A 23,216-nucleotide genomic window follows, 5' to 3' on the forward strand; every position below is an offset into this window, starting at 1 on the left:
TGCAGATTCATTCTCTTTTCAGTTTTTTTTTTTCCAGTTTCACCAACAATCCACTGGCCACCCAGTAGTGTACTGTATATACTATATACAGATGACTCACAATAATTACTAGGGTGGAGATGAGTGATTGTTGACTCACACACAAGAATGCATGTGCAGCATCTAGGCCTGCCATGGCCTGTGTTGTGCCATTTTATGGTTTGTGTTGTCCCAGCATACTCAATGCTAATCAGATTTGGTATGCCAAGTGAGGTAGGGAAAATCTATCTTAGAGATTCATCTTGCTGTCATTCCTTTATTATTTGGATTCTGAATACAGTAACCACAAAGTTTGCTTCACATGTAATTCCTTTAAAGGTTAACAGCTTCAAATGGTATTTCTACTACAACAGGACACAGTGCAGTCCCAAACGTCACAAAGGATCCCACTGATTCACAGCACAGCCTGCGGCAGGATGACTGATTCAATCCAAAGCACTTGTCACAATACAATACCTGAGGACACATTTAGTGAACTTGGGGATAACCATGTCCCTTGCTAATATAGATAAAAGCCTTGAGTGTCTTAGATTTTATCCTCTAGGAAGATTATTCTTTCCTTATGCACTCGATGTACCCTGTAGATATAAGATGTAAGTTGAAAAAACAAAGTCTGATTTGTCTGGGCATCACAGACATATTCAATAATAAATATCAGTATTGGAACAATTAACCACTCAGAATAATTGTCAAGTGTGTTAATAGATCTCAACAGTCCCAAATGTTCTGATGGAACAAAATCAATAGCTCTGAATGGCATTTCTGTAAAACATATTTCCAAGCAAACGACTATATAGAAACACTATACCACAATAGGTGCGCTTGTCAGTTAGTGGGAGAAGTACTTCACAGGGTCTGGGGAGGCTGCATTTTAAGTTGAAGTGACATTGACCTTGTAATGCTGATTATACAGAAACAGGCAATTCAATATTCACAAAAACCCAATTAGAGAGTACCCAGAAACAATATTACCTTTTCATCTACTTTAAGCAATTCTAAGGAGCCTGTTATTAATATCTTAAATACATCCCCTAATAATTAATGAACAGCAATCTATTTCTATAATGAGGTGACTGATGTGCTCAAACTAGTTCACAGATCTAATAAGAAATTGTTGGGGAGACCTATATAACATAAGATAATTTAGTAGGTTAGAACTGACCAACTTTTTTGTCTGAAAGAGCCATATTGATGACAAGTTCTGTATGATCCTTAATAAGCAAAGATGGAATGTTCAACTGGACTACACATACTTCATTGATTTTGTATTCGTTACATGCTTAAACATTAATACAACATTTGCTTTTACGTTTTGACTTGCTTCTACCAAAAACTACCGAAAGTCCAGCCTTAACCTTTAAATCAGGAGCCAAATTGTGCAGCCCAGTGGACCATATATGGCTCACGAGCCATCCTTTGGACAGTCCTGTTGTGGGCTATGTATTTGTGAAGGGGATCTAGGGCCTTCTGCAATAAAGTCTCCAGAAAGTGCATACGTTTTGGTTGTTCTTGGTCATTCTTTCCAACGAAACGACTACGATCATGTCAGATTTGCAGCATTTACCAGTTTGACTGAAACTGCCTTGCAGCAAGGAGATGCAGCTTTTAAATGTTACAGAATAGATTAACAAATTACTCTGATTTTTAAACACAAATTGCAGGTGCTTCTACACTGTTATCCAAACCCTGTAGTATTTCTGGTCTGCATTTCCCCCTAATTCCAAAGACACTCCAGTGTATTGTCAGTTTTTTATCTATGGGCTGGAGCTGGGGGGGAGGACAGTCACCTTTAGTCTTGTAGAATGATATCTCTCCCAGTTTAATCCTGTGAAACACTGCTGTAATAGGAGCCTGCACTGACAAACAGCAAGTGCGACATTGCAGTATACCTTTAACAGCTAGAGAACTCTCTTGGTAGGTAAAGCAGGGGAGTGGAATAATACAGAAATGGCATAAACAGCAATACGATATTCACTAAGGCATGGTATGACAGCAGCCAGGTCAGCTGGGTCTAATGCCTAGCTTTGCTATCTGCTGTTGTAGTCAGAAGCAATCCAAATCGACAGGTCTTTCCTCCCATTCATGCAGCTTCCCTTTATTTTGCCAAGGCCCTGATTGCTGCTCAGGAAGATCAGGTATTAAGCTCAACGTTCAGGAGTGCAGCAGGAGTGGAGACAGCCTGTGAAAGACAGAAAGAGAGAGAGAGGTGCTGACTGGTCTGCAGTGGGGCTGGAACTCAGAGCAATACAATCTCCTCCCCCTCTCCCATTCTATATTAATTCCCTGATGGACTACAACAGCAACAGCTGAACATGATACTTTGAGCACAGCATCACCCACTCAGACACTTTACACATCACTTCTTCAGCCTCTGGCTACCAGTCGTCTGATTGCCCTGTATCCAGAATATCATTAATAGGCTATTTATTCATATTGGGATATTAAAGGATTTTCATGCTATTGGAGGAACTATGGAGAAAAACAATGGTAAGGGTCATTTTTATACTCACCCTTCTCCTGCATAGACAGATAGGTCTATAGTAATAATTTGATAACTGCTATAAGTTTTACTTGTAGGCTCATTTTCCTCACATTGAAAGTGTTATTGTTATAAATGTCAGAAATATAAACACCCACAAGTGTTGAACAAATTGCTGCATATAGAACAGTACCTGTGTAACTTTCCTAATCTGCTTTAGATAATAATCGCTCATAGTAATATAGTGAATATATATTGTGCATGACAAGCACTTTCAATTCATATTTATCAGAAGACCATTTCTTTAGTTCATCAGGTAGTAGATGCTGTTGGCTAAACATTGTTGTTAGTTAAAAGTCTATATTGCTTACTGGGGTCACTATAAACGTCTTTGATTTATTATTTGAGATTTGATACACTGGCTTTTAAACAGCGTTCACTTTCCCACCACTTTCTTTAAATGCCATATTAAAAGCTGAGCAAATGTGTTCCATTGAAGTGAAAATGGGGTTACTGTATGAACAGAAAGAAATATACTTGTGGAGCATGTTAAAAATATATTATAAGAGACTTATAATATGATTTCACGAACCAATTAATGCTAGATGCAAACCACACTTTTAAGTTGAACAGTAACTATTCAAGAAACAAAACTATAAAGATAAAACAGATCGCACAATGTAAGCAATCATGTTAAAGAGATCAAGTTCTGTTTGACACGACTTGCCAGTGCATATTTAAAACATAAGGTTCACTGTATACAGAATAATCAGTTTCCATAATTACAGCTAAACTAGAACAATGTGAACTGTTGGTCACACTGACGTTAAACTGTGGTTTTCAAAATCCTGAGGGTTGCATGAACTGGTTTCATTCATAGACAAGTATTTGTTTTTGTTTTTGGTTGTTTTTTGTTACTTTTTTATTGGTTTTCAGATTGTGCATACATTATAATGTTATCTTGTCAAATATTGTATCCAACTAAAAGGTATTGAGCAAGAAATGGAAAAAAGAGAAAAAAATACTGCACATGTATTTTAAACCACTTACTTAACATTACTCTTGTGATATTCCACTGTCATTTTATTTGATTATCCCCCTTTTAAAAAGTCACATACATCCAAAAGGTGTTAAAAATCAGTACTTGTTCCTCATCTTAAAAATACTAGATTGTTGTATGTCATTGTAGATTTATCATTTCCTATTAAACAAACACCTATTTAACAAACACCCTATTGGCTTCGGGGATCTATTCATTAAACATAAACCTTCAAACACTATTGATTCCAAGACATCTTCAAAGTGTCTTTTATGAACCCTGATATCTTACAATCACTATTGTAAATCTTTAAATTACTTTGTTTGCGTCAAGACTTTGACCCAATGAAATGCTGAAAGACGGTTTCTCTTAAAACGTCTTAATGTAAGGAGATTCCACAATGTTCTGCCAGGTCTTGAATGAGCTCTTCTGCTTATTTGACGAGTTTGCTTGTGATTAAACAAGGTAGCCAAGTCTTTAGTGGTGGAACTATTCATATTCATATTTTTCCATTTGAGTACTTATATGCTCTGGGAACACACATCACATAGTAATGGCTATCAAAGGCCATATCTCATAGCAGAACTTAGCAGCGTGCTAGTAAAAAATCAACTAACATTAATATATATTAGATGGATTTCACAACCTGGTAACGACAGTGTGATTTCTAACAGCGTGAAGCAGACTGTAATGAAATAGGAGGGGGTATCATTACATTCAAATGGCACTGGTGAAAATGGTGTTAGAGTCACACAGGCTTCTCCATACACTGAACTAAATGATGTTAAAACGCTCTGAGATATACTACTGCATGGAGGATTCAACATCAGTTGGGACAGCTGTTGTTTGTGAAGTAGCTTAATAATGCTGATAAACAATATCCTTTAAGAGTTTTGATTTCAAAAAAATATATAGTTATAGAGTGGAAGATGTGTATAGTTTTTTCAGATTCACTTCAAAATACTGGTACATTAACTTTATTTATACTAATACGTATACTTATGACAAATATATGTTGTTTTTTTTTTAAAAAATACTAATACATGCTTTTAATGTAGAGTTTCAGCTTTAAAATCACATAATTGTGTGTTACATGCATGCAGTAAATATTTCTATATGGTAACAACATTGTAATTATCCTTATAAAAGTTTACCTTAGTAATAAATAAAGCATAGTGAATACCATGGCAAAGCATGGTAAACAATGGTAAATGTAAAGAACGATAATGAGAAAAGCATGATAAAACTGCAAACTTACTGTGTTTACAGTGGTAAACTTGTATAAAGGTACATGTAGTTAATGTACCTGTGTTTGGAAGTACACCTGTTGTTTATATTACAAGTGTCTTGTGGACCACTTGCAATCTTTATCCCATGACATCTGTAGTCATGGCATGAATCTAGAAACACGCTGTACAATCATAAAATCAGGCAGTGCAATCAAGGATGGAAAATCTGCTAATTAACAAGGCTGAAATTAAGGTCACGCGATCTTTTGGTTAAAATAACAAAGGTTTGATGACTCAAGCAAATTCTCTGAGAAGGACCAAGTGGTTTTGATTTTCATTTCTCTGCATAATTTAAATACACTGTGTACACTTGACACTGCCAGATTGTAAGGCAACCCTGTAAGGGTAGTGAGTCTGTCTCCTGAGTTCTGTTGGTTGTCCAGTAGAACACCTAAATAGGAATCATTACTCAGCCCAGAGATATGTAACCATTCAATCAACTGGAACTTATTTAAACACTTACTATCTAAAGGAGCCGTGACACTGATTCACAAGCCACTAGACAGGTCACTACTGAACTCCTGGTTACAAAACAGGAAATCAAAGTTACTGTATTGAATCATAAGTTCAGTTTTACTCAACAAATGAGAAATGGCCAAATGACATTCTGAGATGCACCGCAATGGGCATTTATCCAATGGCTTGGAATCATGACCTGATTAGATTAAGAGAATTCCAAGTTGTCTTTAAGTCAGATATAATACTATTAATGAATTTGAATGCTGGAAGCATAACCAGCAGGTCTCTGGCAACCCAGCCATTTCACACAAACAAAGCTTTTTGAATGTTTAAAATGTTAATGAGTTGTTGTAAGGTGCACAGTGTCCATTTGAATAACAACCTACTTGTGTTTTTTAGACGCATTCAAATTCATCCATACCATTGAGAAATTAAAAAAAACATCTATGTAATTGTGTATTACAATCAATAAACATACATTATATTCAAAAGTCAAGCCTCTCTAATGTTTAATTCACTAAGAAAAGTGCTTTGCAGCGCCAGCTTGAAAAGGACACATAGAAAGTGATACCTTGCCAGTGACATCAGCAAGATGCTTGCTTTCCAAGTAACATGTGTGACATGCTGACAGGCACAAACAAAGGGCTCTGAAAATGCAATGAACTTCTTAGCACAACTGGGAAGAATCAAATTAAGCATTGCCAGGGTACATCTGAGCCAACAATGTAAAGTCTTCGTTTGGAGAGAATCCAATCCTTTCAATGGTTACATCATAATCCTTTAGGTCCGTTTATAAATATACTGTACCACCGATGAATTGAGGACATTGTTCTGTAACATGAGCAGAAAATGCAGCTCCCTGCATAAAACTAAAAGCATACGGCAGAACTTACACTTATAGAGCACCAGGCATCTTTAAGGGATTCAAATCCCAAAGGATATGCAACACTTGCTTTTATGGTCAGAGGCAACTTTCTTACTAAATAGAGCAACATTAGCATATCTAAGCTGTAACACTGTAGTGGTGTGTTGTTAGCCTGTCTCAGGAATAAAATAATGTTGTGTTTCATCATTGACACTGCCTGAACAGATAATAAAGCATGCATATTAGATATGTTAGTTAAATGAGTTAAATATTTCAATATAATCCAGAATGTACATGATCTTGATATTGCAGTGTGTGTCACTATGTATCATAACCATCCTTTTTTTTCCTTCTTAATCCAGTCAGACAAGCATTCTAACCTGGGTTAAAAGCAGTACACCCACAGTCGATGTCCTCCCCTGTCGCATGTATACAGCACAGACCTCCTCCAGTGGTTATGTAGCAGCATTGTGCTGCATTCAGGAGCACATGGGCACCCACATGGTCCATCTGTGCTAATGCTCTGCAAAGCTCTCACGGTCATGTGAATCTGGCTTTCACTGCTGCTCATTCATCAGCTGGTGACAAGCTCTGAATTCAGAATTTGTTCACCACTGGCGTTGTTTCATTATCTTGAGTCTGCAGTGGCAAGCAAAGCAGAGGTGCTTCACAGTCAACACATTTTGTTAATAGCTTTTCCATTTGAATTCACTGTACATTATCAGTTTAAGGAAGTGCACAGCAGCATCTAGGTTTTCATTCAGCTTATATATATATATATAGTATCTTTTTCCTCGTATTTATTTTTATCTTTAACCAAAGAGCTATTTATCCCATTTGAAAAAATATTGCAGCAGATGTGACAACTTCCCTGCAAATTGTTTTCCATAAATCTAGGTAACAGATGGACTGCCTTTTACAGACATGCTGTTTATGGGGATAATTCTCAATAGGAACGGGTAATCCTGGTTAAAGCAGTTATGTTTTGATCTTCGAAGAGTGGATACTGGGTGTTTTTTGATGAATGAACAGAGAAGAGGTTCATTATGTCAAGGAATCAGGGGAGTCTGATCTGCTTGGTTATTACAGACAGCTGTGGCAATAACAGATCTGGGACTGCTGTTTGTTCTGATGCACCCATAGCTGCGGAGAACATGAAGATAACACTTACGTTCATATAGATTTTTCTATTACATAGTTTTCATCAGATCTATTGGTCTTAAATGTGGCTGTACCTGATTAGGTTGGGGATGATTAATCAAGTCCTAATTATCTAAACATTGTTTCCTATTTTGACTTATTTACTGTGCGTCAGCTTCACCGCAAAAGAGGATATAATAAACCTGATGATTAGCTAACATGCATTATTGAATGACCTGTAATGCTATAACCTTTGTGTTTTTGTTTTAATCAACTGCATGTAGATATGCTTGACTACATCGCAGTATCTTTGTATGGAAATCTTGTAGACCAATCACACAGGATAATTAAATGTACACATCTGGTATTAATATATACTAGTGACAGGCAATCGAAGGCAATAAATTAGTTTTTGGTATTTGACAGAAGCTATTCTGTGAGTTACTGTAAAAAAAATCGAATACTGTACCTAACAAAAGGTTAAATGACAAAACTACTTGATACACTTTAACTTTATTATTATACATAGTGTGGCAAAGTGGCTGCTGATTGTGAACAGGTGCAGAGGTGATGCAGTGCAGGAATAATCACAGACCATTTTAATCCGGTTTGGAAAGATTTATTTTGATTTATAATCTGGGCCTGGTGACCAAATAATAAACTCTGGTAATACACAGCAATATGTAAAACACGGAAACAGAAAACAGGGATTGCAGCCCTAAATAATAAAGACAAGTTATCTGCCCCACAATAATACTATCCATGATCACCCGTCCCGGTTCGTGCAGTAGTGCTCGTAGTGGGTGATAACAATTTATAATAGTTTGTGACAATTTTAGTGCAATGGTGATCCGGTTTTGTGCTGGCCCAAGACGACAGCTCCAGATTCGTGTTAGCCATCTGGTGGTTCAAAAAACACAGTTACTAACAATTACAAACAAAACAAACACTCACAAATATCTCTCTTAACACACAACTCTCTATGTCTCTCACGGTCCTTCCAGTCTCTCAATAAAAACCAAGCGAAGGAAAAGATTTGCGATTCTCCGTCCCCTTTATGCTATCACACATGACCCCTTGGTAAAAGACTGCAGCTGTCTCTATTGCCTGCAGCTGCTACATCGTTTACCTTTCGGGTCAATACATTCCTACACCAGAGTCTCACCTTCATTCAGGCTGACCGACTTCCCAACCCTGGAAATGAATTGTCAGGCCAGCCGGTCCAAAGACTTCCCCTTTCGCTACTTAGCGTCCTCACAGGTCAGGAGGGAGATTTACAACCAAAACTCATTATATTTCTGTCACAGTAGTCAGTATAATACATAACATAGACACAACAATACCTCATTACCTGGCATTAGCAGTGGCTAGTGGGATTCAGGCGCTATCTGCTGTTATTCAGGTTTTCTTCGTGTTGATTTTAAGTAGGCATCTATTCTTTTCAGAATGTTTGAAATGGTTTGCCATGTAATTTAGATTTTTTTCCACATAGCTCTCTTTTGCGTTGGTTTTGGTAAATGCACAATATATGGGTGCATACCTAAACACAACAGTAATCTGCAGTGTTGAGTCAACAAAAATGTCAGAACGCTTTGCTTATTAAGATGCATTGCAGTGGAGAAAAAAATCCTAGAAATATCTAACAAAGAAGATTCTATGATGGACGCTGTGGCTTTTTTTACTATGATACAAAGTGCAATGCAGAGGCACGTACAAAAGTGTGCAGCTATATCCCAGGCGTGGTCAATCTATATTCTAAAATAGATGTTAAGTCACATTCAGATTTTTGTTGTAGCTCAGTGCAGGTATAGGCTTAAAAACATAGCTAATTTTCCCTTAATATTATTCACATGGGTTCACATAAGTTTAATCATCAGGTTTTCACATGAGTAGGCCTACCAGCAGAAATGGTTTGATACTCACCAAAATTAGGGGTCATCATCCAAGTCACTATCTGGCTCAACCTTCTCCTCCGACAGTTCAAACAATGGGATGTCAAGGATCAGGGGTGCAAATTCAGAGCTAGATTCATGTGAGAAGTTGTAAGGGGAGCTTGATTAAGGCAGTATTTAATAATTTAGCAGCAGTAGGCTCTCGGGTACTAAACTTTCAAAACAGTGTAGCAGCAGTTTACAAAACGATTTGCACCCCTATCCAGGACGCTGGGTTCAGGATCAAAGGTTTCAGTGGTCATCTTGCACATGAATATGCATCAGGGCATAACATGGATGCGAAAATCCACCTTCACAAGCAGCACTGCTTAAGGACCAAGTGTTTTTCAGTGGAATGCTCTCCCAGGACCAGGTTTTTTTTGGGGGCTGTAGTTGACTCTTCCTATAAAAATTCACAATTTATGTATTTATTTTTTACAGTAGCTTCTTGGAATTGGTGTCCTTTTTTCAGAACACTCTGGGGAACATTATAAAGTACTTCAGAAACCATAAAAGCTTTTCGCTTTTTTAAAAAACATGTATGTATGTATCAGAACCATAACATGTATGTATGGTATATATATATATATATATAATATAATATATATATATATATATATATATAGATAGATAGATAGATAGATAGATAGATAGATAGATAGATAGATATATGGATATATAGATATCTTTGGATTTACAGTGCTTCCATTGTTTCTTTGCTGTAAATAAGTTCCTGTGTCATATTTTGTCTCTGCGTGCTGCTGTGAAATGTCTCCGCCCGTTAACAATTAAATGCCCGTCTCAGTGAAAGTCACACGAAAAAACAAACATGTTAAATTCCATCCCTTCCCTGTCCAACGCCATGGTTAACAAGCTGTGCTGCAGGGTATGGTCGCCCAGTAACGTTTTTTTTTTTTAAATTGTGTTTACCAGATCACGTGCCCAGAATGATTTCATCATAATCGTGTTTACAAGATCACGTCCTTAAAGGGTTAATGGACGTATCCGAGACAACAACAATATTTTATAAATCTTTAAGCAGGAGTGTGGATTGCAATTATTACAATTTTTTTACAAATTGTAGCAGCTAATGATAACACTAGCAGGGATGGACTTTTTGGTGAATTGGAACCCTGTGGCATTAAGTGAAATATGGGGACTAGTATTTAATTATGATCAGCGATAATAAGTGAAGTTACCCAGAGATCGTTGTCAGATCCCAGAGACTCAATAGAAAATAAAAATGGGTGGTCACAGCCAAATATTATGCACTCTTCGCTGCCCACATGAAAAATGCTTTCAAGTCCGATTTTTTTTGTATTGGTTTGCATGGCATGGCCATGCCTGCGTACCACTTACATGAACACCTGGTTATACAATAAAACTTTTACAAGGTCTGGATTAAACAGGTTTTACTGTATATTTTTTAGTCAAAGAATTTATAAGTGTGAACTTGGTAATATATGGTGGTGTATTAGTCTTATACTAGTTCCGCAATGTACAGCCACTAAAGCAACTGTTCAGTAGTTTTCTTTTCTACGTGTGATTCCTATAACTATGCTGTTGAAAAGATGTAGTGTATTTGTTTCTAATTATGAAAAGTAATAATAAAAAGTATACTTCAATACCTTAAAAAAAAAAAAAAAAGTCTCCCAGTCACACTGCGACAGCCTAGTGTTTTGAATTTGCCGCCATCATGCTAGCACCACCCCCATTGTGAGTGTGTGGCTGACGCAACTGGCACGCCGCTCGATACAGTCTGAATGGCGATTGCGGCAGACACACAGGGTCGAGGGCTGACGCAACTGGCACGCCGCTCGATACAGTCTGAATGGCGATTGCGGCAGACACACAGGGTCGAGGGAGTGGAGCACAAACTGGACTAATTACAGTTCGAAAAAATTCACATATGAGACGGATAAGTACAGTAAGTGAAGGATAAGCCATTCTTCTAACATACTATTTAACAAAAAGTATCTGGTGTGTTTGTAAAACAGTCTGTTTTGTGTTCTAGTATATGTGCCGGTCCGATCGCTCTTGACAAACAAGCGCCTTTGTGTTGCTGGTGATGACTGTGCTGTCGTGGTAACACACAACGGGCCCTTTTGTTTCTGTTCTAGTCTCGGCAATTTTGTAATAACTAATGCTGCAAAAGAAAATGTTTACGCTATTGCAGTACGCGTATATAGTATGGCAGTTAATATGTAACTATGATGACGTCGTTAGCCATAATTTTGCCTGTTTTTACCTTGGGTTTTTATAACCACCTCGTATTTGTCCGTCGGACCACCTTCACTCCGTTTCCTTAACAATATAGATCATTTGTTGTAAACACTGATGTGTCGGACCTTATATTTTAAAGTATGTATTAAACACACATGGTTTTTAATTGAACCGTTAGTTACACCGACTCATTTTTATCCTGTGTTGCGTAGGCGCTTTGGTTTACAGGCAGGGGCAGGCGACTGCTACGTACGTTCAACAACCCTAATAATAATGTTGTATGTATTTTGAAACATTTTTTGGTTTTCGCCTCGCATTTGATGCCGTTCTCTTGGTGGGAGCTGGATATGGGTATTATTGTTGGTGGAGTGTAATCTCTCGCGTGAACATTGTTCGGTGCTGAAAGCTATTCAGTGAGATTTTGGTATTTATTATTATTATTATTATTATTATTATTATTATTATTATTATTATTATTATTAATGCATTTAGTCACAGTAGTGGTATAGCATGTTTTTGCATCGTGGTACAGTTGTGTACTGAACAGAGTACACCGCTCAAATGAAACGTGTTGGTATTACAAAATAAAAAACTTTATCCCTAAAATCATGATTTGAATTCACTTGCAAAATACAATTAAATAAATGAATCTATAAAATAAATACATCTTAGGAATAGCGTGTGCAAGTCCACAGAATATTTATGGCTACATTAGGTGTAGTTTACATTAATGTAAGAATGTGTCGTCAGTTTTCTGAATATTTTCCGTAGTGCTGCTGCCTTGATGAGCAACAGTCCAGCCATCAGCGCTCAATGCAAATTAGATATAATCCACCCTACAAACTTGCAACGTGGCCGCTGTGCCGAGCTCAGACAAGTGGGAGAGAACCGTTTGAAATGTTGAAAATAAGTCCAATGGCTTATAATGTTTAAAAAAATAATCATCATTAAATACCAACGATGCGGTGTTAAGGGTGTTTTGGAAAGTATCAGATGGTGACGTAAGTTTTTTTTTTTTTTTTTTTTTTTTTTAAAGTGAGGGTGTATCTACTGTGGCGTCACATTTTGTAGTTTCCAGAGCTCGTGAAACATATTTCTGGTAATTTCCTGGAATAATATTGAACTTTATTTTTTAAACTTAAGTGATATATAATTGGTGTGTGGCTAGTAAGTTTTTTTTTTTTTCAATTTTTTTTTTTTTTTTTTTTTGTAAAGGTTACCCAGATCAGTTTCTTAAAGAAGGTTAAAAAAAAAAGTGTTCCATACATTCTACCACCTTCACCAATTTACATTCCTCCCTTTCAATCTAAATCTGTTTAGTCTTTAGCTGTCTTAAGTGGAATTGGTATTGCTAGCATTGTGTAAGTACTGAAGATGAATGCTTAACGAAATCTGTTGCCTGCAGGAAGTTACCCTCTGAACTTCCCATTAAAAGGTTATTTCTATTTTTAGTGGGTTTAGTGGGGTGTATAATGACAAAAGGGAAACAACTCGGTTTTTTCTTTTTTTCAGGTTACAGAAGTGTAAAATGGATGATAGCTTCGATTGCGACTGTGGTGAGCTAGAGCCACCTGATCATTGACCTGGAACTTGCTGGAAGAAAAGCTGCCACAGACTCCAATTGCTTGACCAGATGCTAAAAGTAGTAATTTTAAATAGGAAACAATTTGACAATTAAAACATTAATTTAAATAAACACCTTGTGCTCCTTGGCACTGTAGAATGAAGCTGCTCAGAGCCAGTCTTACACTGAATGTATCTGCACTGTGAGGAGATGCTGTTACAAGCTTTTTATTTTATATTTATTCAGTTTTATGTTAAATGTTAACCTTTAATCACAGTCTGGTAAGATTAATTCCATTGGTGTTTCAAACTAGTTTTAAGTAAAAAAAAAAAAAAAAAAAAAGTCTGAGAGAGACACCACCTTTGTGAACTATGAAAATACTGTACATCTACATAGTGCAATTAAACTTTCTCAGTTTTTTCAGTAAGAGGACTGTGAAAGATTAAGTGGGAGGGGGCACTGCTTGCCTGATTGGCTTGTGTTGTTAATCTCCAGGAAAACAAGTTTAGTTTTAAGGAAACTCGTATGGCTCCATGCACAAGTTTTGATATTTAGAAATTATTTTAAAGAAATAAATAAATAAACCTCTGCAGTAATTTGGCAATCAACACATCAAATTCTTCTACAATGGCTGAGAAATTTGAAAGTCTAATGAACATTCATGGATTTGATTTGGGCTCGCGGTACATGGATTTGAAGCCACTAGGCTATGGTGGCAATGGTCTGGTTTTTTCAGCTGTGGACAGTGACTGTGACAAAAGGGTGGCCGTTAAAAAAATTGTCCTCACCGACCCCCAGAGTGTTAAACATGCCTTACGAGAGATCAAAATCATCAGGCGCCTCGACCACGACAACATTGTAAAGGTCTTCGAGACGCTGGGACCCAGTGGGAGACAGTTGACGGAGGATGTTAGCTCTTTGACAGAACTGAACTCTGTTTACATCGTTCAGGAGTACATGGAGACAGACCTGTGCAAGCTGTTAGAGCAGGGCCTCATGTCAGAGGAGCATGCCAGGCTGTTTATGTACCAGCTACTCCGTGGACTCAAGTACATCCATTCAGCCAACGTCTTGCACAGGGATCTCAAACCTGCCAACCTCTTCATTAACACAGAAGACCTGGTGCTGAAGATTGGTGATTTTGGTCTGGCCCGCATTATGGATCCGCACTATTCTCACAAGGTATGATGCTTTTTATGCTGGGTTAATGTTTTCCTTTTAATAAAGAACTATATTTCTACATTGATTGCCTCACAATACAAAAAAGCAGGCTAAAAATCCTAATTGAAATAACTTTTTAAAAAAGCCTTTTCGTTACGCTTGAAGAGTTGAAGTACACAAAAAGTTATTTTATTCAACTTGCCTTTGACATGTACTTAAGAACTAAAAACGTCCTCACAAAGTTAACTGTCTATTTTTTGTATTTAAAAACTCCCTGTAGAGATGTCATAGTTCCTGAAATTACAGGAACCTCCACCTTGGCTGTCTATCACAATGGATGTGGTCCCTCCAAACAACTGTCTGGGGTAAAACTAGTGAAATTCTATGCTGTGAGCTCTTTAAGCTGTTTTGTTGTAGCCTGCCATGATCTGAATGGGAATGGTGTGTGCTTCAGGAGGAAGGGCTATTTTCTTTTAGGTTTCTGGAAGGAAATACATTCCCCTTAGCTGATTATGTAGTGTAAAGAAATCAAACAGATTTACAGATCACATCTGTAAAAACTGCTTGACCAGCTGTGAATTTTGAAATGTAAATTCCAGTCATAGTGGCTTCTTTAGATTGTTTTAACATTTAAACAGGAGAGGCCTGGGTTTCTGCAAGTGCTGGGGGCATTAACTTGCATTCCCCAATGTATTAACCTTTTGTCAGCTGAGTATTTAGTGGTGACTGCCAAACCAGCTGAGAAAATGTTGATGGCACAGGCCGTGTCAGACAAAGTAGCCTCACAAGACTTGATGGGGCAGTAGTGGTAAACTGTTGAACTTCTTATTTGTAAAAGCTTTTGGCTGGTCGTACATTGCTGTAGTTTACAGCAAACTGGAAATAGCACATCAAAGTAGCTATGTGATAAAACTAAAGTTTTAACAGGCATGGCTACATTTTGTCACAAGGTGTGTTTTAACCCCTTTCTGATAACGAAGCACAGTAAATTCTCGTTAATACATATTTCAGTGGACCAGCAAAAAAAAATTATATTAACAAGAGTCTAACATAATTAGTTTTAAGTTCATTTGTATTAAGAAATAATTTTCAGTAAGCAACCTGCTAAGTTTGGCAGGGACCATGTAGAAAATTCTTTGTACCAGGAAATATGTCTAATCAGAGTTTGTTTTAACGAGAATTGACTGTATAGTACCACTCTTTCTTCCTGGTACCACAAATTAATGGACAGTTCCAGTTGACGTTCTTATAGTAAACAAACATGCCTTATTCCCACACCACCACCACCCCTTCTTATTTTTTTCCCAACTCATTAAGTAAAGACAAGGAACGCAGTCTCCCCTTCATGCTCAAACAGAGCTGGCATGAAGTGAAGTCCTTTTCAGTGTGAAATGAGAGCAGACGTGGATCACTGGGCATTGAAATGAGATTGCAACAGAAGTGGTTAGAATGCAGTTTTAGGTCAGCATTTCAGTTGTTATCCTGAAGCTTTGTTATTTTAAAAGTAAAAAAAATAATAAATAAATAAATAACTGGCTGGGTAGTCCATGAAAGACATTTTTGTGTGTGTGTGTCATAAGGTTGGTCAGCTTGCCAGCAGCTCTGTTATGTTGGTTGTAATGCTAAAATGTTGTGCAATTTAATCTTTCAGGTTTTACCCTTTTAGAAACATGCAGAGGTATGGCTTTCACAATTTGGAACCAGCAATGGCACATTGAGTTTCAGTGGTGTAACTGTACTCTGGCTGCCGCGCATACCATTTGAAACTCCTGGTTTCTATATTAAGGACACCAATTGAACTACAGTACCTTTTATACATTGCTTTCTCTGGCCCCTCCAATTCAACACTTAACTTTTTTATTGTACGATGTGTAATGTTTCCAAAATGGTTAAATACAAGTGTGTGAATATTCCGTTTAAAAACAATGGGACACTCATGCCAACTATTTTATTTTTGTATACTGTTTAATTGGGAAAGCCCCATTTAGACTGAGGTGTCATTGCAACTGTCCTGGGTGTTTAACTGAAATGTATAGTTTTCGTTAATCTACTGCTAATATATGTGCATAAGAGAAATACTTAAGTAACTAATGAGGTTTAATTTTAATGCATGAGATTGCTTTAAGTAGAAACTGAGGCTGAGAAAGGGAAATAGTGCCCCTCTTTACACATAGCCCTGTGATGTATAAAGCACTGCCAATTACCTTGTAAGACTGTTAAGACTTGGCTTCTGTTTATTAGTGCTTCAGCTTAAGGCACAGCAGGAATTTAGAAGCAATTACATAATCTGAGAGTTTTTAAATTTAACCCTAAAAGCCCAAACATTAAGGGGAAATTCAGAAAAGAAATGAGGGGGGAAAGCAATGGGGAAGAAAAGGTAAGTAATATTGAACTGACCCTTTTATGCTGTTATAGATACAAATAAAGCATTGCTACTTTTAGATGTCGCTTGCAGAAAGCATACTTTATCAGCCTGTGCAGCATGCTGCTTTCTTATGACTGAGACAGTGCAGGGTTTTTATTTGTTAAGTCTTTTCTTCTAAATGGATAGGCCTAGTGTCTTGAGTGAAGCAGGCTGTGTATTGGGATGCCAAGTTTCCTCTTCACGATGGTCACGGTTTCATGTTGCAGGATTGGGAATTGGCACGTTTCTCTGATGTAGTTCTCAAGCTAGTTTTCCATCAACACCATCTGAAATAGTCAATGACAAACGGATGTTGTTTATGTTTTATTATTTATTTTTAAGTGCCTTCTTACTTGAGTCAAAGAGTGGAGTGAGGTTGACCTCCAAAGGTACTAGCAAATAGTAGTCCACCCTGAAAACATGAACTAATGTAATTTACAGGAAATAAGTCTGATATAGTTTAGGTACAACTGCAACTTGTGCATCAGCTTGATGAGATTTAGTCAGATTTTCTTTACCGCAAACATAGTGATACATGGATCAACAGCAAGCTACCTAGTTTAGAATTAATGTATGGACTGATACTTTGACTATTGAATTGTTATCTATTCCTTGTATGCCTTCAGATTAACCAAAATAAATATTTAGTAACAAGGATTTTGTTTTGGTAGTCATCCCTTGTCTATTTTTTGTTTAATTTTTACAAACAGAGTTCTCATCTTTTTAAATTAATCCCAGGGATACTACTCTATACAATTAGACTGCAAGTACAACTAGAAGTAAACCCATTAGAGACAGAGCTGGTTAGTTTATGTAACCATCAAAATATAATTGCAATGCAATTCTCATCATTGAATTACTATTGGAATAAGTTTATCTGCCTGTGTTGTTCTGATACCACATTGAAGTTATCAGTGTCCCCTTTTATTTTCACTATACCTTCGAGTAGGTTTATTTATAATTGTGTCCATTTAGCCATAGCCAGTACCCTGAGCCAGAACTAGACCACTCGCTGTTTTGCTTGTTGGATAGATTCCAGTTAGCCAGTGTTTAATGTACCCCCAAGGTGTTTGTATGTAAAATTGATAATCTGTGTAACAACTCAATTTATAGGTTCACATGTTAACTACTATAAACTATCGTCTATTTTATTATATTGTACTGTAATCTGCTTTAACCTAGTCTGTCCTCATCCAGGTTAGAAATGGTATTTCTTTGTTACCATTACGAGATGTAAATCATTGTTTAAGATATGCCAGCTGTGATAGGGGTTATTTGACTTTAGCAGACTGTAAAAGTTTTTTTTTTTTTTTACATATTTAATGTGGAACATATAGTTTTAACTGTCAGAGTTCAATCATATTTATGGTCTGAAAGCAATTTTTGATATTTGCAAACTGTAAATTATGTTTAAGAACAACTGATGTTGGAAACATGCAAGTTTTTTTTTTATTTTAAGTTGAAGATGGTGACTAAAAGTATTGAAATTCTGTTCTAAACACCAAGCTTCAAGTTTTTTTAAATGTAAAACTTGATTTCTCAGAGACCTGTCCAGCTCACCTATACATTGTTTGACATTGTCTTGTGTGCATATCTCTATCATGATCGGTCTAGCATCCCACCATAATCGTGACAAGGAAGGTGAGGGTTTGTCTCTTGTAGATGCCATATGAGCTGGTGTCAGGAGTGTTTACATGTTTAAAACATAGCTATATTTAAGGACAGTAATGTGGATTTAAATAAGTAGGTCTCTTTCTTCACCTAACTTACTATGCTTTCTTTTCTTGTTCCAGGGTTATCTCTCAGAAGGGTTGGTCACTAAATGGTACAGATCGCCACGTCTTCTGCTGTCGCCTAATAATTACACCAAAGCCATTGACATGTGGGCTGCTGGCTGCATCTTTGCAGAAATGCTGACTGGGAAGACCCTTTTTGCTGGTCAGTATTTGCTTATCAATCATTGTTGAAACATATAACTGATCTTGTCCTTCCTAAAATGCAGGTACTACAGAGATTCAGTTTGTCTGCATTCCTTCTCAAATGGTCTGCAGCAGTCTAGTGTTATTTTTAAAGCAAAAGAAACAGTACCTTCAAGATTGGGGGGCGGGGGTGCTCAGTTTTTTTGACGGGTTTCCAGTTAATTTACATAAACAGAACTATTTTACTAATGAGTCTTATTTTGTTCTTTGCAATTAAGGTGCCTGGAACTAATTTTATAATGAATGCTTCTGGAATTCTAACCCTTGCTGTGCTAAATGTTTTAATAATTGCAACATTGTATTAAAGGCCTCAGTGTAGAGCAATGAGATGCCTGCGTGTGTTTACTTGTCGCGCGGCACTTAATTCCTCCCTTTTTAGTCATTGCTTTGTTGTTTTTTGAATCCAGGCGCCCATGAGCTGGAACAAATGCAGATGATTCTGGAATCAATACCTGTGATTCACAAGGAGGATCGAGAAGAGCTTCTCGGAGTCATCCCAGTCTTCATCAAAAATGACATGTCTGAGCCACATACACCATTGGCAAAACTGATGCCAGGCATCAGTGCAGAAGGTAGCACAAAAACATTGAATACATTTGTTTTCTGGCTTTCCCTCCAAAAAGCCAGCTTGCACCATACAATATATAAATACATTAATGTCCATCATGTGGTGCCCCGTGACTGCTGGATAGTAACATTTATACAAACCTAAAGTACAAAAATAAAGATTTTACAAAATATATATTTTTATTTTGTGGTATTATAGAACAAAATGTTAATAGGTTTTTGTTTTGTCAGCACTGGATTTTCTCAAGCAAATTCTGACCTTCAACCCAATGGACCGATTGACCGCAGAAGAAGCCTTAGCCCATCCTTACATGAGCATCTACTCCTTTCCTCTTGATGAGCCCATCTCAAGCCACCCCTTTCATATTGAGGATGAGGTGGATGATATCTTGCTAATGGACGAAAGTCACAGCCATGTTTATAACTGGGACAGGTAATACCTTTAGACACTATGCAATGCCCATAGTTTAATTGGTTTACATAACTGCATTATATTGTGTTTCAAGACTTATTGGTATAATTTTAATCTTTCTTCAGTTTTTGTTTAATAAATCTAGTGTCATTTGATGTTTGTAAATGTAATCTTTAATGTTTTAGGACCATAAGATCTCTTTAGCCCTTTGCCCTTAGCCCTTAGACCAGGTCCGACATTACAATTTTCCCTTTCCAGTCCGATGTTGGACCCTGTCCGACATCATCAAAAAGACGTAAAGCACAGGTCTCTAGTTGTTGTTTCACCGGAAAAAGCAGGGAAAGCCTTTCAATGGCCGAGTGAGACAGATAGGAGCCGAATGAAACTGAAAAAAACGGCATATCTCATAGTCCCATGCATTAGAGAGATAACACGGACATAACAAAGGAGGTAGCTGCTTTTGCATCCAACACTCAAAGAATATCACAGACATTTGGAGAGCTTTTTGAGATGTTGTAGTAATAAAATAATGACTTGGATCACATTATTGAGGAGTTTGGTGATAAAACGAGTGATAAGGAGAGGATTTATCAGTATGCTCGACTGTGAAGAGGTATGTGAAAAATACAGTGAACAAGGGGTGGGGCTTGGCTGTAGATACAATACTGAGGGGTTTTTTGCGATTCAGTGCCTTTTGATCTGCATAATCTCATGGGGGGGGGGGGGGGGGGGGGGGGTGGGGGGGGGGGGGGGGGGGGGGGGGGGGGGGGGGGAGCATATGTAAAATAAACCACACGTGTAAGAATAAATTGAACCTGACGTGCCTGAGGAGGGCTGAATAAATGGACTGCAAAGGGTTCATTGTTTTTTGTGTCATGTCTACTCTGGTAACTCCATGATGTTGATGAAAGATTTTCAGAATGCTAACATACCCTTTAACTTTGTTTCATATGTCATAACAGCCAGTTTTCTGACCACGACTGGCAGGTGCATAATTACGAAGCCGACGAAGTTCAGCGTGATCCAAGAGCAATCTCTGACTTTACAGATGAGGAGGAAGTGCAGGTAGACCCCCGTAAATACATGGATGGTGACAGCGAGAAGTATCTGGATGACCCTGCTTTTGACTCTCTCTTTCCTAACGAACGCTCCTGGCAATTTGAAGATCACCATGAAAACAAGTATTGTGATCTGGAATGCAATCACACCTGTAACTACAAAGCCATCTCCCCATCCTACCTGGATAACTTGGTGTGGCGGGATAGTGAAGTCAATCATTACTATGAGCCCAAACTAATAATAAATCTGTCAAACTGGAAAGAGCAGAGCAAAGAGAAATTGGATAAGAAGGGCAAAACTAAATGTGAAAAAAACGGATTGGTAAAGGCTCAGATCGCTCTGCAGGAAGCTTCAGAGCAGCTGGTTGAGAAAGACAAAGAGAAGAACCGGATTTTTGACTTGGATTCTTTCATGGCAAGCACCATCCAGCTCAGTTTACAACCAGAGCCTTCTGATGTTGATCTTTTAAATGATTGGAACAGCTCGGTATCCCAAATAGAGTCTCAAATAGAATCCAAAAGCGCCATGTCCAAGTCTGTGAGCCAGGAGAAAGAGCAGAAGGGAATGGTCAATCTGGCTCAGATGGGGGGTCGAACGACTAATCCTTGGGAAAGCCAGTTTGAGAGTACGAGTGTTGAGGGGGAGAGTTGCTTAATAGATGAAGTTTGTTGGGATGTAAGGAAGGATGAGCAGTTAGAGAAGGAGAATACTTACACCAGTTATTTAGACAGGTTGTTTAGCAGGAGAGAGGAGGTTGATGTGGTAGCGCCAGAGCCAGTAGAAGATAAGATTCCAAGGGATGATAGAGAGGAGGCAGAATTTCTAGGAATGAATGGGGATAGCCTGTTCAACAAGCAGTTTGAGTCCTTAGCCCTCCCACAGTTTGATAGCCCTGCTGATTCACCACTTGGTTCACTACAGGCTGTTTTAACACCTGCAGCAGTGAAATGTTCCCCCCAGATTGCCCATAAAACATACAGCAGCATTCTTAAACATTTAAATTAAAACACGCAGCAGACTTTTTGTTTAGTTTTATGTACGTGAAACCTTTAACATCTTATGTGTTTCACATGTTTTTATTTTATTGTGTTTTTTTGAGTTTTAACTTGAATCCCTTTGTGTAACCATTGTACCTGAGACCGTTTTGTTTAAAAAAAAAAAAAAAAAAAAAAAAAAAAATACAAATTCTAAACTGGCATGTAATTTGCACACAGTGTAGACAGACGAATATGACACAAACGCAATGGGGGCAAACGGAAACTGATAGGAAAATGCACTAAACCAAGTTTGGAAGCATTCTGTCTGAAACAGCAAGATGAGCACAGATTAACCTGCTTCACATGGAATGGTTCTTGCCTTGGCGTGTACAGTACACCATGGTAAAATCTGTCTGCATGAGTTGTTTTTATTAATGTGCAAAAACCTAATTTACAGGAAGAAATCCTAAAATCGTTTCATACTGTAACATTTCTTAAGACACATGATGCTAGCAGCAACCATCAACTGAACGCAGAAATTGGTACACATGTGTTATCTACCTCAAGGTAACAGCAATGAGTGGCAAATTAGGAGCCACGATAGTGCTTTACAGCATGAATTTCCACTTTTGCAGTAGTCCTATCTCATTGACTGTATAAGTATGCATTTGCCATAGTGAAGGTGTTAATATACACCATTATTTATTTTAGCAAATGTAACATGTTTTCTGTATTTATTTTAATTTGTAGATTCAGTGTGACTGTTCAACATCTGAGGCATATTTTAGGTTCAACACTATGGTTAGTTAACTGTATGCTCGAATGCAAAACATCTGCTTGAGTTAGTAAGCTTTCCATTTTCCATCATTTGTTTTCATTATTTGGATGAACGCACTACTCATTGTGTAGTTCATTTTTATTGTGTAGGTGCTAGATTTTTCATTTAAAAAGTAAACAGAACAGCTTTATGAATTTGAAAATGCACCTAGAAGTCTTATTCTGTGTCTTTTTTTTTTTTTTATATAAAAAGAAAAAACGTAATTTTAGAATCGTTTGCATGGAAGTAACAAGTGGAAAGTACAATAAAACTAGAAGTTAAAGGTTAAGTATTGTAAGTCATTACATTTTCATTTAATTGTATGTTATTAGTTTATATATTTTTCAAACAAGCATGCTAAAAAATAGGTTAATGTAGCATGTAGAACATTTCTGAAAATGTTTGCCTTTAAATTCTAGTACTTATTTTCTGTATCATTGGTTGCCCTGTTTAAAAATAAATAAGAGTAATAAAATTTAAAATGGCCAGCAAAAACAGAATAATGTCTGTTCATTTGTTCCAGTAGTCTAATATTTGTGTATAATTGTTTAAGTTGCAGAATGTCCATGTAAACTGATAATCACTCATCATTTGAACAGTTTTTTTTTTTTTTTAATGCCAGAAAGAACAAAGCTATATCTTAAGGGTAAAAAATGAAGAAATCTAAATCGTCAAGCATTAAATGTATAGCAGTTGGCCAGAAATGGTGCTTGCCACAGGATCTTTGCTTGAAGCTAATACAGTCCTCAAGAAAATATTGCTTTAGGAAGCTTTTTTCTCTATAAAACAACTCATTCCACCACATCCATGCT

General features: G+C 37.3%; 1 protein-coding gene across 2 annotated transcripts; it reads left to right on the top strand.

Moving 5' to 3' along the window:
* Window positions 1-2,417: 2,417 nt before the first annotated feature.
* LOC121294439 (mitogen-activated protein kinase 6-like) lies at window positions 2,418-22,899 on the top strand. Of its 2 annotated transcripts, none has more exons than XM_041218124.1 (6): window positions 2,418-2,526; window positions 12,977-14,210; window positions 18,387-18,531; window positions 18,980-19,144; window positions 19,371-19,572; window positions 20,514-22,899. In XM_041218124.1, the coding sequence occupies exons 2-6, from the start codon at window positions 13,656-13,658 to the stop codon at window positions 21,613-21,615; spliced, it is 2,169 nt and encodes a 722-aa protein (XP_041074058.1). In that variant the 5' UTR covers window positions 2,418-2,526; window positions 12,977-13,655; the 3' UTR covers window positions 21,616-22,899. The 2 variants fall into 2 exon arrangements, with proteins under 2 accessions (XP_041074058.1, XP_041074057.1); XM_041218123.1 differs by lacking the exon at window positions 2,418-2,526 and adding an exon at window positions 11,063-11,168.
* Window positions 22,900-23,216: the final 317 nt, after the last annotated feature.

This window comes from Polyodon spathula, chromosome 19 (assembly GCF_017654505.1).
Source record: "Polyodon spathula isolate WHYD16114869_AA chromosome 19, ASM1765450v1, whole genome shotgun sequence".
NCBI classification, from domain to species: Eukaryota; Metazoa; Chordata; class Actinopteri; order Acipenseriformes; family Polyodontidae; genus Polyodon; species Polyodon spathula.

Coding starts and splice junctions, on each gene's coding strand:
- LOC121294439 (XM_041218124.1), top strand. CDS start 13,656: ATGGCTGAGAAATTTGAAAGTCTAATGAACATTCATGGATTTGATTTG. Junction 19,145..19,370: donor GCCAGGCATCAGTGCAGAAG/GTAGCACAAAAA, acceptor TTGTTTTGTCAG/CACTGGATTTTCTCAAGCAA. Junction 19,573..20,513: donor CATGTTTATAACTGGGACAG/GTAATACCTTTA, acceptor ATGTCATAACAG/CCAGTTTTCTGACCACGACT.